Source organism: Phragmites australis, chromosome 3 (genome assembly GCF_958298935.1).
Source record: "Phragmites australis chromosome 3, lpPhrAust1.1, whole genome shotgun sequence".
In the NCBI taxonomy this organism is placed as follows: Eukaryota; Viridiplantae; Streptophyta; class Magnoliopsida; order Poales; family Poaceae; genus Phragmites; species Phragmites australis.
The window spans coordinates 41,763,242-41,779,644 of record NC_084923.1 but is presented as its reverse complement, the minus strand read 5'-3'; the positions used below and the strand labels follow the sequence as shown (position 1 = coordinate 41,779,644).

Sequence of the window (16,403 nt, the reverse complement as noted above, 5' to 3'; positions counted from 1 at the left end):
AATTCGTTTTTTTAAATTCTATAAAATACAAATTATGTTTCTTTAAATTTCACTTTCTGTCAAATCCTATGATAAATAAATTCTGCCTTTCTAAATTATACAGTTTATTTTTAAAATACACTTACTGATAGTTTACTATATCCGTTTAGTACCGCTTATGTTAAAATTTCCAGAATACAACAAACAAAACCTATAAAAGATCCGATTAGCCAAACCGCTGCCCCTCGAATTCCGAATTTCCGATTCCCCTCCTCGGCTACGGACCTACGGTTGATTTCCGGCCGCCCCCTATACATAGCCAGCCTCCCGCCCTTAACCCACCCAGCCAGACCAGCCGCGCGCGGAGGCGTTTGCACACCTCGCCGCGCTATATCTCCGGGCGCGCCTGTCCTCTAGCCGCGCGTCCTTCGCCCCCCACCACCCCCACCTCCCGTCAACGGTTAGCCAGGCAGGCGCACGCCTAGGCTGCACGCTCCGGGGGCAGAGAGGACAGGACAGGATGCTCGGGTTCAGACCGCAGATGCCGTGGTCGTCGGCGGAGCCGCTGTGCGACGCGGCGGCGGCCGTGGTGGCGGAGCGGAAGGGGATGGAGACCCCGCTGACGGCGGTGGCGGAGGCGTTCGAGGAGCTGGCGCGGGGGATGGTGGCCGACGGCGGGGAGCTCCGCCTGTCGCCCTTCGGCGACACCTGCGCGCTCGTGTCCGTGCTCTTCAGCTCCCTCGGCATGGCGTTCAAGTTCGCCGAGATCGAGTATGTCACCAAGGTGAGTGCCTGACGACCCGTCCCGCGATCCGCTTCGCGATTCTTCTTGGCAATTCGTATTTTTTTTCTTGGGATCTTTTTGCTTAGCTCGTGCCGTCCTTCCGATCTCTGGGACAAAGATCCAAGATTCGACACGGCGACGAGATAAATCGTGCGAGCGACGCGTGGATTTGATTGCCACTTTTGTCCCTTGACTTCATCGGTTCTTGCAGCGTCCACCGTCCTTGCTCTGAATTGGATTATTCTATCTTTTCCTTTCTTTCACAAAATTAAATTGACCCAAAGAAAAATCGATACTTTTCATTCTTTTCCTAAAAGAAAGCTCCAGGAAAGAACATTGCCGCGTTTATTTGACCTGCAGAAGATTGCTTCTGGACTCTCTTTAGGATTCAATGGTCGGTGTCTATTAGTACAATCAAACTTGCTCACGTTGCCTACTGAAATTTCCCAATGACGTACTCTTGGTTTTCCACGATGAATAGTCCCGGCAAGATTTCCCGTTTGAACAATCATCCATCCAGGTGAACGATCTCATCGGTGCGGGCAAGTCGTACGGCACGCTGAACGACATCCTGGACAAGGACGTCGAGAACGACTCCGTCAAGAAGCAGGGCAGCCACTCCCGGAACCTGCGCAGGGTCCGCCTCGGCCTCGGCCTCATCAAGGCCCTCTTCGAGCAGTTCCTCGCCACCGAGTACGTTTCCTTCCACCCAAACACAAACATCTCGTAGTAAAGTCTGCAGCACATTTCAGGCCAGCTAGGCCGCTTGTCTGAATCTTAAGGCATCAATTTGTCCTGTACTCTGTCATGACAAATGTCTGATCCAGAAATGGTTGTTTTACTGATAAAATTATTGGCCAATTGCCTGTTGATGCTCGTAAGCTATTGCATATATATTTGTCGAGTACTATGCTTGACAGGTATTTCTTCCGCTTTAAAAAATTATTGACAGGTAATTCTGTTCTCCGGCACTTGTGTTTTTCAGGGGTTGTTCACTGTATGATGCTGCCACGACAGCTTACGGGCAGGTTTGCGCGCCGTTTCATAGCTGGGCGATCAGAAAGGCTGTTGGTGCTGGGATGTACACTCTTCCAAGCAGGGAGCAGTTGATAGTGAGGTTGAACGAAACTGGTAAGCAAACAAGAACGCACATATGTTTGAAGAACAGGAAAAGCCTATCTATCTTTGAACTTCTGGTTCTCGAAACGAAAGTGTCTTGAATTTTTCAGGGACTCTAGACATTTATTGCTAGACCATCTCAGATTCTAGACATCATTACTCTCAAGTCCTAACGATGCCCTCTATTGTTCCTGCAGATTGCTCTGTGCAGAAGGAGATGAGGAGATACATTGACGCTTCTAGTCCAATTATAGAATACATCGATAACCTTTTCCTGTCGAGGAACATTAGCCTAGATTGGTGAACTGAACCGAAGATCACGTTTGTAGCTTGTTGACAAGCTGTTCTTGACACCATTGATTTATTCTGTTCATAGTTACTTATTCAGCCTCGGTGGGTGGTGGATGCTCCCTTTGTCTCCACCTTTGTTTCGCTTTCATGTGTATGCATTGTACAACTGCATGATAATTTTAGTACGACCATGGATACCCATTCTTTTTTCCAGATATGCATATAGAAATGGATGAACACAATGGAGGCTGTTCGGACCAGCAATTCTAAATCGACTAGTAGAACTCGATTTTGACAAACCGCTTAAACTCTAAAATGCTGAGGAGGTCTGGGATTTGTTTAGAAAACATGATTTTTACAGAAAATAGTACGATTCCTAGAGGATTCTAGAAAAAAAAAAGGATTTGAACGGGGAGAAGATACGCAATTGATAGCGGGGTTTCCTCTTTTATTTTGTTTTATTTTTGGTTCAATCGACCTATTTTATTTGGGATGATTTCTTTTATTAATTCGAATATGTAAGGCTCATCTTGACCCTAAACCAAATATGGCTTTAGGTTAATGAGATTTTTTAAAAGGTCTAACTCCATAATCTTTTCCCATGGGGCCTACTCGATTCATGTGACTCAAAGTTCTAACAAGGAACATAACAACGAAGAGATGTCCTTGTTAGAATACTAAACTCAATATCTAACGAAGTGTCTGTTGGTTAGAATTTTAACTTCAAAAATTTATAGAGCTAAGTATTTTTAACTCTAAAAATTCGTAAATTTAGAGTTATAGGTATACTAAGAATGTTTATGTGAACTATTTTATTTATATATTAGTTTAAAAATAAAGATTGAAACTACTTTATCTTAATCTATAAACACTGACGTGGAGCTAAGAGCTAAAGCTATACGGTGAAAATATTAACCCTTCACAAACAGAAAATTGGATAATAGAAATGGTTTATATGCAAATGCGAGCAAAAGCTGAAACTAGAAAGAAAGAAAAAGAAAAATCTTATCTCTTCTCCCTCCCGGCCCTCGCAGCTCCCGAGAAGCGTCGACAAACGGAGCTCCGCGCCGCGCTCCAGCCTCTCCACGTGACCCCGCACGCTCACAGTCTCACACTGCCCCGCCGCGCTCCAGCCTCATGTCTCTCCTCACCTCCCCCACGCCGTTCGGCACGGCCGCCGTCCGCCGCCGCGCCGTCCGTGCCGCGGTCCCGCTTCTCCGCGGCCGCCTGCACGTGGCGCTCGCGCGCCGGGGCGGCGTCTCGTCCCGCACGCAGCGGCGCCTCGAGGAGCGCGGCGGCAAGAAGCGCCGCGGCGGCGGCGGGGTCGCGGCGCCCGACGTGGACGAGGACGCCTCCGCGGCCGCGGGGGAAGCGGCGGCGGAGTGGGAAGGCGAGCCGCTGGGGTTCGAGGTATCGACGGAGCCTATGCCGAAGCTGCCGGAGCCGGAGACGCCTGACTTCTGGGAGGGACCTCAGTGGGAGGCCCTCGGCTTCTTCGTGCAGTACATGTGGGCGTTCGGCGTCGTGTTCGGCGTGAGTACCTCCTCAAGTTCTCGCTTGCGCGCTGTGTTCTTGATGCTGTGTCATCCATGCTCGTTAGTCAAGTGCTCAAAACTAAATCTTTCGTCTCATCCAAGATATTCATGGCTCCATGTTGAATTGCTCTGCACTAGAAGTCATCATGAAACAGTCCATTATAAGCTGTAAACATTAGTGGAGTAGTTTCAAACTGCTGCGTGATATTGTGGGCTTGACTTCAGCTTGACATTTGAAACTTCATGCTCATCAGAATTCGTTGTAGTAGTAAGTATGTGTTGGTGAAACATATATGACGTTGTTTCTTTGCGTATTGCTTAACAAGATCTAATCTAGCCTTTCTTTGTTGAGTTACAACACTGAATCAAACATTGTCGATGGTTGTTAATTGGCGATTGGCATGCATCCTTGTTGAACCTGATTGCCCTGGAAGATCTCCACTCACAATTCCTTGTCTAAACATGTTAACTCTCCAGCAATAGAGAAGTGACTGTAATTTGTGGGTTCTCACTTGTGAATCAATGTTGCCTACTTGTGCAGCTCATTGCTTGCGGTGTCGCCGTGGCTACCTACAATGACGGAGCAACGGACTTCAGAGACACTCCTGCTTACAAGGAATCAATCCAATCACAGGAGTTCCCTGAGGAAGCCGAATCATCAAACGCTGACGTGTTTGAAGGTAATCCAACTGAGGTAGCACCTGCTCTTGAGTAGGACCATCGAGGATACATGGGGGAGAAAAGATGATGGCTCTCTATTTGAGCTATAGCCTATAGGGCTTTGCCTTGTGGTAGCCGATAAGACATGTAAAAGGTTCGGTTGAAATCGTAATACTAAGAAAATTTGGCTGGTATGTACTGAATTTTCCCTTGGAAGGAAATATAGATGACTAGTGGTGATGAAATTCTACTGTATTTTTTACCAAAAAGTAGAGAAAGAAAATGAGAGCAAGCATTGCCTTCTTCCATGTATCTTGCATTCATCGTACCCCTTCCTGTGATGGGATGGATCTCATGATATACTCCAAGGAAAATGCATAATTCAAATGAATTTCACAAATTACATTCCGTGCTAGCACAATTCATAATTTCGCTAGGAATTTTGCAGTAGTACTGCAAACTCCCTGCTGTAACATGTGGCATCATCAAATTCAGTTTGAATCATTTTTAACTGCATCTAGAATTGTTCACCCCCAACAATCGTTTCAGACTGCCCAGCAAGTTGTAAGTCGTTGGTATATTGGTGCTTTGGTGCGCCACATTTTCGCATATGTCGAGCTAATGATTTACCTTAAGAGGAGGTGCTGCTGTACAGGGCTAATGGCTTGGCTCAACCGCCGGAGTCCCAACCAACCAATACCCACGGGACGAGCACCGGTGGACACAAAAGCGCCATGGCCGGAACGGAATTCCCGGACAGACAGGGAACCGTGAAGTGGACAAATATACGCATGTCATGCTGCTGTTCTCGAGTTATGGCGAAGCTTTTCATGATCCGAGGCAAAAAAGAAAGACGAGGCCGTCCTCTTTGCGGAGCTCGCTCACACGATCCATGGCGCTGGTAGTTGCGCACGAGAAAGCTACACGGGGCGTCCTCTATATATGCTTGCTGTCCATTTGTCATTGCCGGATAGCTGAAAGGCGCATACACCTTAGGTCCCTTCTGCCGAGGAACAATGGCAGCGTACGCGATTACTGCGGCGGAGGATGCGGCGCGGCTGGTGTCTCTGCTGTCGCCGCTGCTCGTCGTCGTGCTCGTCGCCGCGGTGATCGCGTCGGCGTGGGCGGACGGGGGCGTGCGCGGAGTGGAGGCGCAGGCCGACGCGCAGGCCGCGGAGTGGGCGCGGTACGTGTTCGGCGCGGAGGCCGCGGAGTCCGCCGCGCCGAGCCCACTCCCGGTGGCGTGTGAAGGGGAGCACGGCTGAGCTAGCGTAGTCTGGCGCGTACGAACGCAGGCGCCTTTTTTCTCCTTGCTGATGTATTTTGTGTGTTCCTTGAGAAGTGAATTATGCATTGACAGTCTAAACGTATAAATGTCAATGCATCCTCTTCATCTGTACGGGATCAAATATTATGGATCCAAGATTGTTGCAACTGTTATTCTAGTTCACTACATGCCGTCCTTGCAAAAAAAAAAAAGAGAGTAAAAGTCCACTTGACATGGGTTCTCATATTATATATATATATAGTTGCCCGCCCGCGGTGCCTCCGCTCTTCTCGTACCTGCTTGATTATCAGGCCGCACACCTCCTCCACCTCCCTGAGCTTCTCCTCGTACTCCTGCTCCTCGGCCGTCCGGTCGCCGTCCTGCTCCTCTAGGCCTCCAGCCACTCCGGCACCTCTGACAGGGCCGCCTCCATCCTCTCCCTGTCCTCCTCGCCGATCTTGCCGCCCATGCCGCCGTCCATCAGTGTACGGTACACGTAGTTCTCGAGCCGGTTCCGAGCGTCGACGCGCTCCCGGACGCGGTAGTCCTCCTCCACGAACTCCTCGGCCTTACGCACCATCCGATCGATCTCCTCGTGGCTGAGCCGGCCCTTGTCGTTGGAGATCGTGATCGACTTGGACCGCCTGGCCGCCTTGTCTGCCGCGGTCACGTGGAGGATGCCGTTGGCTCGCGGCAGTCCTTGGTCAGGCTCCGCTCGCCCTCGAAGACCTTGATCGACACCGTGGTCTGGTGATCCTCGTAGATTGTGAACACCTACGACTTCTTCACCGAGATCCTCGTGCTACTGCACCTTGGGGAACCTGGTGCTGCCACTGACGAGCACGATCTCGTCGATGTCGGACTTCTTGAGCTTGGTGTCCCCGATGGCGTTCTTGATGGGTCCCAGCATCTTCTTGACCAGATCAAGGTTGAGCTCCTCGAACTTGGCCTGCGTCAGTGGCTAGGAGAAGTCGACGCCTGTAATACTCGAAAAAATAATAATAATGTGAAATTCTTTTGTTGACCACGGGACCGTGAGGAAGTGTAAATTTTAACCTTTTAAATATTTGCTCGGTAAGATGATCGAAAACCGCGGATGCGTAGGTCTCATCGAGACGATTTCATTTTACTATCTAACAGTACGTTTGGATACTCGGTGGGTCCGTGACGAGTCTAATAAAATTAGACTGTAATATAAAATAAAAAAGAGGATAAGGTATGGGGGATCGGCTCCCATCCAATCCCACACACATACCGCCCCCATCTGCCCATCTTAGCCTGGCCTCCTAAGCCATCGCCTCCTCTAGCCCCGCTGTCACCGTAACCCTGGGTGCCCCTATGCTGCACTCGTCAGTCGCCCGGCCTCCACCGGCTGACGTCGATGTGCTACTGGCCGGGGGGAGGCCGGGCAAGGGGGTGGGGGAGGAGTAGGGAGGGGTTGCCCAGTCGGGCAAGAAGAAAGAAAAGGAAGAAAGAAGAAGAAAGGGGAAATGAAAGAAAGAAGGAAGAAGAGGAAGGGAGAAAAGAGGAAGAAGAGGAAGGGAGAAAAGAGAAAGAAGAAGAGAGAAGGAGGAGGAGGGCTTCTAAGATTCCGTTCCAAATGTTACTCTTTGTAGTCCTTAGATGCTTGTAGGAGGTTGAGATCGGTCATCCGTGTCATCGGTTAAGTATGTTGTTGGTCCGCTTAGTGAGTAGCTCATCAATTCAATTTGAGGCTAACCGGTCTTAGATGCGAGTGTATATCTGTAATGGAAGTTGTATTTCGCGTCGTAGGCTTTCCGATGGTGTTGGCGTTGTTCTTTTTGGGTAAGCAGTTTATGCGCTTTTGGTGTTGGTGTCCGGCGAGGTTTAGCCCGTGTGTTGTTCCTTGTTCTTCGGTCTTCGACTGACCTAGAGGAGATTCTTACTTGGTGTCTAGCGATCTAGTTGGTAGATATCTTTTCGTAGCTTCGGTTGTCGGGTTTCGGGGTTTTGGACGTAGAAGCATGCGCCTTCTTTTACTTTATCGTTGTGGCATCTTGGTGCCAATTGTGTGTTTGTTCAGGTGGTGCCGCTCCAGGTCGCAGCTAGTGCGCGCCTTTATCATCGGTGAAGGCAAGTGAATGTAGTAGATGACTACATTTTAACCTGTTATTTGATTGCCTCCATTCTTTTAATGGCAATGCATACATCTAATCTAATATATTGTTTATTAGCTTATTAACCTATTGTTTACATTTCAGAAATTTACTCGGTTCTTGAATTATGAAGTGCAATAAGTGTGATATATCGTTTGTGGTTGTTCTTTACTTTATTGTGAAATTTTGAACTATGAAGCATATCTTGGAAGTTATATTGTTGGTTATGAATGAAGCATGTTATGCATATGCATCGAAAGTTACATTGCCATCTTATAACCGCGATCGTACCGGTACAACATTGTACGTTACCCGTGGGGGATACGGCACACACCCTTACATTGTCTATGAAGGAGTAAGGGTGAGGATGAACATTGAACGTACACGCATACACATTTATATGATGTTTCATATTTTTGATCGCATATTTGTATTATGCCAAATAGAAGTCTTCAATTCTTGCTTACATGTGATGCGGTTGTGAAGGATTAAGCTTGAGGATATTATAACTAGTGGTATTGCTATTGGTCTGGCTTAGCCATATTCTTTAGATGTTTGTCTGTTCTATCTCTATGTTTCTATTAAAAATGGTTGCTTAATCATATGTGGCTAAATAGCTCGTTAAAGCAAATTTACTTGCTGAGATTTTTGAATCTCACCCTACTTTCTTTCCATGTACCCTTTTGAGGTGATGGCGTGCATATGGGAACGGTAGCTGCATGGCGCTTGCATATTCAACTTTCTCTTTTGGTTAAACTTATTATGCTGCTAGTTAGCGATACTTTGCCTTCTGATGTATATTTTAGACCTATGGTGGCTTGAATATATGATCGAGGTTTGTTCCTTATTTCCTAGGATCTTTATATTGCTTGTGTGATGTTCTATAAATTGTTATATGTCTCTTATATGTTGTTACTAATTGTACCTCCGGTTTAGAAGAGTTACTGTCGATTTTTTTTCTTTCGATAGCCATATAAGTTAGTTTGAGTGACATTCCGAACTTATGATGGTCTCAGATTGTTACAACTCCGTCGAACAATGCCTCTATATCAACACGCACTTGGTGTTAGTTGCTGAGCGTGTGCATGATGCGCTCGCACTCACGGCACATCTTACCGAGCACGCACCAGTCCTTGCTGATGTCCTTCCCGTGCTTCTGCTTGATGAGGTGGATGAAGTGGTCCATGACGTGCTGGTCAAAGTCCTCACCAACGAGGTGCGTGTTGCCACTGGGGGCGACCACCTCGTGACCTCGAAGATGCCGTGGTCCAGGCTGAGCATGCTGACGTCGAAGGTGCCACCGACGAGGTCATACACCAGCACGTTCATCTTCACGCCCTTCTTGTCCAGCCCATATGCGATCGTTGCCGCCGTCGGCTCGTCGATGATCCGTGACACATTGAGTCCCGCGATCTTGCTAGCGTCCTTGGTCGCCTGCCATTGCGCATCATTAAAGTACGCTGACACGGTGATGACCGCGTCGGTGACCCGCTAGCCGAGGTAGGACTCAGCGTGTCCCTCATCTTGGAGAGGATCATGGCGCTAATCTCCTTAGGGATGAACATCTTTCTCTTGCCGCCTTTCATGGGAACCTCCACGTATGGCTTCCCACCCTTGTTCACCACCTTGTATGGTAGGTACTTCATGACTTCATGTCCTGCTGCACATCCTCGTCGTCGAACTTGTGGTCGATGAGGCGATTGATGTCAAAGATGGTGTGCTGCAATTCGAGTGGCACCTGGTTCTTGGTAGCCTCGTCGACGAGATGCTCGTGTCGGTAAAGGCCACCCACAACGGCGCGATCCGGTTGCCCTGGTCTTTGGCGATGATGTTCATGTGCTCGTTCCGGTACACCTCGATGCATGAGTACGTCGTGCCGAGGTCGATGCGATCACCTGCCCCGAAGCCGCCTTCCCCTTCCGCCCAGGGCCCTTCCCCCATGAGTACCCTGAGTACAACAGAGCTCCATGAATCCATCAAGCAACCAAAGACATAGGAGCATGTCTTCGAGGTCATCGGAGCATGTGTTCGAGGTCTCCATGTGTTCAGTGCATGTGAACATATCTGAACAGAGAGGAGTGAAAATACCAGAACAGAGATGAGAGAGCAGAACGAGAGCTAGAACAGAGTGCTTTGTCATCATCGCTCAAATATTGTTTGCTCTTTGTAAGATCGATTGGACGTTCAATTCCTATGGATTTGGAACATGTGTGATCCTGCAACTGTAAGCTCAGGGGCTATATAGGTTCTGGCTCGTTGTATTAACAATCTGAACCAAATCCCATTTTCAGCTTGTTAGCTTAACCATATGAGCTGAGCTGCTCGCGAGTAGTTCTTTAGATCTTTATGTTCGAATGGTAGGTGTTGATTCTGGTGACCAATTGAGCCTTAGGCCTTCAGATTTTCATTTTTATTTGACCCAGCCCGGAAGATAGAACATCAATTGACTAGTGCTACTTATGTCTACTAAACATGTCTCACTTTCCATCTCAAACTTCTAGCCTCCATGACTCACCCCATCGCCGCCGCCGCAGGCTTCCGCCTTCATCAAGACAAGCACCGGTGGACTAGCCCTCTCTCTGGTGGTGACACTGTGGCCGGCGATCTGTTTGTGGTTTGGGCCATGTCCAGCTCTACCTTTGGTTTCAGTGTCAGCAGAATCATAGCTGGAGTTCACTTGGAAAGTCCGAATCTTTTTTTGGGATAAATCCGTGCTCCAAACAAATTGCAACATTTGTGGATTCGTATTTTCACTCATCTAGTCGAATTCGGAGAGAGGGATTTGTTAGTTGGGTTGCTGATCTATAAGTATAGATCCAGAGGTTGCCCTCGGTGTGCTCCTCCCAAAAATTGTAGGAAGTAACGCATTCATCTTCCTCTAGAGATTTTCCCCAATGGAGATGTGTAGCTGAAGCGGGATGATGAACATGCCGTCTGGTCTTGGAAGCCTTGCCCAAGACCTTTGCTTTTTCTCCCACTTTAGTGAAGAAAATCCAGAAAGTTGAAGAATATGATCATCCACCTCTCATGGAAGAGGCTATGGAGAACGACAAATCGACGAAATTGCTAGAAGAGATCCTGATAAACATCTTTGGAAGCAAATTCTATGATACCTTTCTATGAAAGATCTTTGTGAGATCTTGATCTAGCCACATACCCTCTGATTCAGCGGCTAGACTGAAGAGGGGAGAGAGGGAGAAGACACATATCATCACAAGGAAAAAGGTTTTTGTAGGACCCAATTATATAGAATTTTCTTCTGACATCTTTGTCATGTTGGAGATCCCTGACCTGGCACGTGCGGACTCTGAATGCTCCTCGTGGCACATCGCGTACATCAACCAACGCTGCTCTGGGAGGTATAGGCGGCCACAGACGCTGTGCCTCCTCTACACCACTGAATCTGCTGGTGAAAATGTTGCCTGCCTCTACAGCCTCACGGAGAAGAGGATCTACAAGCTAACTCTTCTGGAACCACCCATTCGTAGTAAGTATCCGATTGGCTCCTCCAATAGCTGGTTGGTTACTGCCAATGAGAGGTCTGAGTAGCACCTTGTCAATCCGATCACTGGTGAGCAGATTGCCCTGCCATCAGTGGCCACTATCGAGCAGGTGAAGCCCATCTTAGATTATGAAGGTGTAATTCAGAAGTATGAGTTCTCATAGTACTATGGAGAAGAGGTTATTGCAGAGCTGTCAATCCATGCTCTTGACAATCTGCGTGACAAACTCTATGTCAATGCATTTGTGTTTTCTGATTCCTCCTTGGGAAGCTACATTGTGTTTCTAATCCACAATCCTATTTGTCAGCTTTCATTTGCAAGGGCAAGAGATTCTAAATGGACGTGGCTGCCGCCAAGTGCGGACTATGAGATTGTATCTATATGGATGGTCTATTGTATGCAGTAACACGTACCAGTGGAATCGATGCTTTTGATCTCACTAGCGCTACTATCTTAAAGGAAGGTGATTATGGATGACACTGAAGAACTTGTGAGGGACAGTGACATTTTAACAGTGAGGTGAATTATAACACTTAGAATCATAAACCAAAAATATCTCCAAAAACTTCACAAGATAAATCTATCTCAATTTCTATCTAAATATGCTCTAGGTTTATCTAGTGTGTCTACTGTACCGCTCAAAAGAATTACAACCTACTCTAGTAAGATAAATTGTAAGAATGTAAATGTAGAAATGTAAATAAGGTATAGAGACAAACTCAGCATAATGAATTTTTATCTCGTGATATCGATAACATAAATGTCACCCTTAGTTCACGTTAGAGCTCCACCAAGAATATAGTCTTAGTCAGCACCCGGTCATGACTCTTGAGTCATCAAGTCATCAAGGCAAACTCTCAAGCCGGATGAGCCATCAAGCCATCAAGATAAGGTCTCATCCCTAACCTCTCTTTTGATTACTTACCGCCGTGATCATTTCAGAGTATGAGCCACCAAGGCAAGGATCTTCGCGTCTCCGTACAGGTGTTTTGCCGTCGCTTCACACCAAGTTGGAGGGTCAACAAGCTTGAGCCACCAATACCCAAGATATTGGCGAGTCACCAAGACTCTAAGGTGCATGTGTACCTCTCAGTACAAGTTAGGATCACTCCTTGATCCTTTCTTCAAGCTACAACACCTAGCTATAACTCACTCTATGCCTATAAGTAAGAAACACTCTCTAATCTTGTGCTTAATCAATTTGGATGATCACTTTAAGCACTTTGGTGGCTTGGATGTCTTCTCAAGTGTATATGAGCATTCTCTATACTCCAGCAGCATGCCACACCTTAAAATAACTGAATGGAGGAGTATTTATAGCCTCAAGCCCTCTAACTAGCCGCTTTCCTAATGACTCAGAAAATCAGTTAACACCAGATGATCCGGTGAGAAAAGTAGTACTAACACCGGATCATCCGATGAGTATAAACTTAGAAACTAACCATTGGAACTTCACTCAATGCCTCCGTGAGCACTTGACACTTCGGTGTACCTTCAAATCCATCACCGGACCTTCCAGTGAGGCTATCAACCTCTGGACACAATGTTCGGTGAGTGTAAACTCCTCTGCACCGGACCTTCCGGTGGACCAAATCTTCCTAGGACTATTCTAATTCAATCAAACTTTATCCCGGCTGCGGCGACTTCTTGATGTATTGCATCTATGAGACCTACTAACATATATTTTTGACAAACATGTTAGTCTCAATGACTATGTTGTCATTAATCATCAAAATCATGATCATAGCCTAATAGGACAATTTCGCTACAATCTCTCACTTTTTGGTCATTGATGACAACACAATCAAAGCAAGTGGCAAATAATAAATGACACTAATCGTAAAGAGCACAAAACCTTACCACATTGCTTAGATGCACGCTCTTACCATTTAGTCTTCTTTTATTGTAGCTCCCACTTTCTCCATTGTCACTATCTCACTTAATCTACTTATGCAAGAACTTCTCCCCTTTTATCAACCTAGGTGTCTCATGTTGCTTCTTGTATCTTCTTCTTCTCCCCTTTTATCAACTTCGGCATTCCTAGATATATTGTATCTTGCTTCTTGCTTTGGTCATCAAACTTCTCCCCGTTTGTCAATAATCTCAAAAAGAGCTACAAACATATGTAAAGCACATGAGAGAGAGCTTCATAAATCATGATCTAATAAAATAATACCAATTAAAAAGATATATCAATTATAAGGATATGAGGCATTGATATTAATTGAAAAGACAAATAAGGATTATAATTCATTAAATTCACATGATATAATCTAAACTCTTCCTTTATATGTGCATATATATAATGGGACTCACTTGTGAATAACACTTGTAGGAAGTTTAAATCATATCATGCATAAAGGTAGCTTAAATGTAGAAATAATTTGACAATGATACTAATTAAAGCATTTAAGCATTGTATACCTCCGTTGACGTGTCTATTTCTCTATTAGACTATAAAGATACGTCTAGCAACACATGCTAATCTCAAAATCACAACTCATAGGATATACTCCTCCTAAATATGTACATGCAGGTATTGGATACTTATAAGATATATGCACTTGTTATTAATAACAATGGAAAGGGTACCCTGTATATTGATACATGGCACATAAAAGATACCAATTATGAAACTAGTTTTATGAAAGAAACTTATAACTAATGAACCATGTAAGTTGCTCAACAGAAACAACCTACCATATAAAAATCTATACTAAACATTACAATAAATTAAAATAAGCATATGCAATCCTAGACAAGGTAATGGTTCAAAAAATATGAACAAAAGGCTAGCTATCATTACCTCATTACCTTTGAATGGGGATTTAAGTATAACATGATTATGATCTTCATCAAAGCGCTCAATCTTATACGCTTAGCTTTTTTATTTGAACCTTCACTTCATTTCATGAGCCAAGTCTCTAAATCCCCATAGCCGCCTCGGACTTCAAGTCTTCTTTGGAACTCAAATTGACTGAGGCCCCTTCATATTAGTGATTACTTTTTTATCACTCAAATGAGTTAGTTCCACCCCCGATTCTTTCTCCCAACTATATGTGCAATCACCTTGTCATTTTCCTTTTTCTTGAGCTTGTAGTGGTTGCTCTTGATCTTGCCTTATAGTTGAGCTTAGTATAGATGTTGGATGTCTTGTTGGAAAGGTTCATAATCTTCTTCTTCTCCTTAATATTCTTCTTGACTTGTTTGTATTGGAATGACTTGTGGCCTTCTTGATGACATTTAAAGTATGTCACGGTGGACCCCTTCGCAAGCTTCTTCACCATGGTAGTATGATTATATTGAGGAGGTTGGACATGGTTCTTGCCCTTTAATCTTACAAAGTCCTTCTTGAGCTTTTCTGCTTCTTGATTGAGCTCATCATTTTCTTCCCTTCGCAAGCTTCTTCACCATGGTAGTATGATTATATTGAGGAGGTTGGACATGGTTCTTGCCCTTTAATCTTACAAAGTCCTTCTTGAGCTTTTCCGCTTCTTGATTGAGCTCATCATTTTCTGGTGCAATGAGTTCATTGGATGGTTCTACAAGAACATTCTCAACACATATCTCATTGCAAAAGGGCGAGCTGGATAAATCAATTAAATCATCATAAGAAGTGCAAGCATCTACATTATGATTGAAATTAAATATAGAGATAGATTGCTCCAAAAGGGCCTTAGATTGAAATTCAATACACTCAAATTTTTCCTTAAACTCTTTATGTTCCTTGTTTAGCAAATTAAATTTTCTCAATAATTGTTCATAATTAGACACAAACATAGCACGAATGCCATTGAGGGAATTGAATTTCTTAAGTTCCTTAGATTATTTCTTACGGGTTATTTGTTGCTCATTGATAAAATGAAGGAGTTCATCATAGGAGGGAGAGTCGTCATCGGATTCATCATCACTTACATCACTATCCATACCTTTGGACTTGCGTGATGATGACCTTAAGAAAGAGCTTCTTTTGAAGGAGTGGGTGGCAAAACTCTCATCACTTGAGCTTTAATCTTCATCTCCACTCACTCATCTTCTCATGCTTGCAAATGCTTTGGCTCTTCCCCTATCTCCCTCTTACTCTTGATCTTCTTCTCCTTCTTAATTTGATCAATTATTTTGACCAAGTATTTTAAGGAGATTGTATGATCAATCTTGGCATTGATCCTCTTGATGTTTTTCTCTACTTGTAACATGAGCTTGGTCATTTTGGGATCAATTTATTTATCGCTTGATGTGCTTTAATTATCATATTCATAGTTCATTTCATCTTTATCATCATTATCTTCGTTTTAGCTTGACTCTTACTCTTGTCTCCTCATCCTTGCTGTCATGTGTTGGCGTTGAGCTTACTTGCTCATGAGAGCAAGGTTCTTGGTGTCGGATGAGATAGAAGCTTCAACCTCTATGTTCATGGTCATCTCATAGATGATGATCTTGCCTAGAACTTAACTTGGAGTCATCTTCTTGATGTCGTTGTTATCATAGGTAATGGAGACTATCAACTTGTATTTTGGAAGAAGAGCTTGAAGTATTCTTCTCACTACTTGATCATCGTCAATTGGCGTCAAACCATGCATAATATTAGTACTCATTGATAAGAATATTTAAACGTAAGTACATATCATTAGTACTTTTATGGACAAGAATATTCAAACGTAAGTACATATCATTAGTATTTTCATAGGAAAATTATTTGATGCTATTGAGCTTAATAACAAGCACATAATATTTCTCATTGCGTACATCTTTTGTGCCTTCATGTACAATAAAACTATTCCAAATATCATGTGCATTAGTTAGAGAATAAACACAATTAAATACATCAATATTTAAAGATGATAAAATGATATTTTTCGCCAATGCATCTAATTGTCTCTCCTTGTTGGTGATGCGATGTCTTATTCCATCCTCGGTGACCCTCCAAACATCTAGACTATTGGCTTGTAAATAGCAAGATATTATAATTTTCCAACAAGAAAAATTTATGCCATCAAAAAATGGAGCACTATAGGTACCCATTCCAACCCAAGACATCACAACTCACTAGGTGGTGAAACCTAACCGATCAAAAAGATACAGGGTCTCAAATGCTACTTGAATGGTGTGTCCTTATAAAAGGTGTGAGCCCTCGCTCTGATACCAATT

General features: G+C 44.6%; 2 protein-coding genes and 2 pseudogenes across 3 annotated transcripts; 3 read left to right on the top strand and 1 right to left on the bottom strand.

The window, feature by feature from the left end:
• Positions 1-229: 229 nt before the first annotated feature.
• On the top strand, positions 230-2,386 carry LOC133913142 (ACD11 homolog protein-like). 2 transcript variants are annotated; one of them, XM_062356204.1, is made up of 4 exons: positions 230-763; positions 1,245-1,456; positions 1,749-1,894; positions 2,080-2,386. In XM_062356204.1, exons 1-4 carry the CDS (start codon positions 500-502, stop codon positions 2,184-2,186), a joined length of 729 nt encoding a protein of 242 aa, XP_062212188.1. In that variant the 5' UTR covers positions 230-499; the 3' UTR covers positions 2,187-2,386. The 2 variants fall into 2 exon arrangements, with proteins under 2 accessions (XP_062212188.1, XP_062212189.1); XM_062356205.1 differs by having other exon boundaries at positions 234-763; positions 1,284-1,456.
• A 721-nt stretch (positions 2,387-3,107) lies between these two features.
• Positions 3,108-4,676, top strand: LOC133913143 (uncharacterized). Its single transcript, XM_062356207.1, has 2 exons — positions 3,108-3,706; positions 4,250-4,676. The coding sequence occupies exons 1-2, from the start codon at positions 3,311-3,313 to the stop codon at positions 4,421-4,423; spliced, it is 570 nt and encodes a 189-aa protein (XP_062212191.1). The 5' UTR covers positions 3,108-3,310; the 3' UTR covers positions 4,424-4,676.
• A 1,129-nt stretch (positions 4,677-5,805) lies between these two features.
• On the bottom strand, positions 5,806-9,693 carry LOC133910731 (heat shock 70 kDa protein BIP2-like; annotated as a pseudogene).
• Positions 9,694-10,258: 565 nt separating this feature from the next.
• Positions 10,259-11,732, top strand: LOC133910730 (uncharacterized; annotated as a pseudogene).
• The last annotated feature ends 4,671 nt before the right edge of the window (positions 11,733-16,403 follow it).

What these genes read in the sequence shown, in the direction of transcription:
- LOC133913142 (XM_062356204.1), top strand. Translation starts at nt 500, where the DNA reads ATGCTCGGGTTCAGACCGCAGATGCCGTGGTCGTCGGCGGAGCCGCTG. An exon ending in AGATCGAGTATGTCACCAAG is followed by an intron (nt 764 to 1,244) that starts GTGAGTGCCTGA and finishes CACGATGAATAG; the next exon opens with TCCCGGCAAGATTTCCCGTT. An exon ending in AGTGAGGTTGAACGAAACTG is followed by an intron (nt 1,895 to 2,079) that starts GTAAGCAAACAA and finishes TTGTTCCTGCAG; the next exon opens with ATTGCTCTGTGCAGAAGGAG.
- LOC133913143 (XM_062356207.1), top strand. Translation starts at nt 3,311, where the DNA reads ATGTCTCTCCTCACCTCCCCCACGCCGTTCGGCACGGCCGCCGTCCGC. An exon ending in CGTTCGGCGTCGTGTTCGGC is followed by an intron (nt 3,707 to 4,249) that starts GTGAGTACCTCC and finishes CTACTTGTGCAG; the next exon opens with CTCATTGCTTGCGGTGTCGC.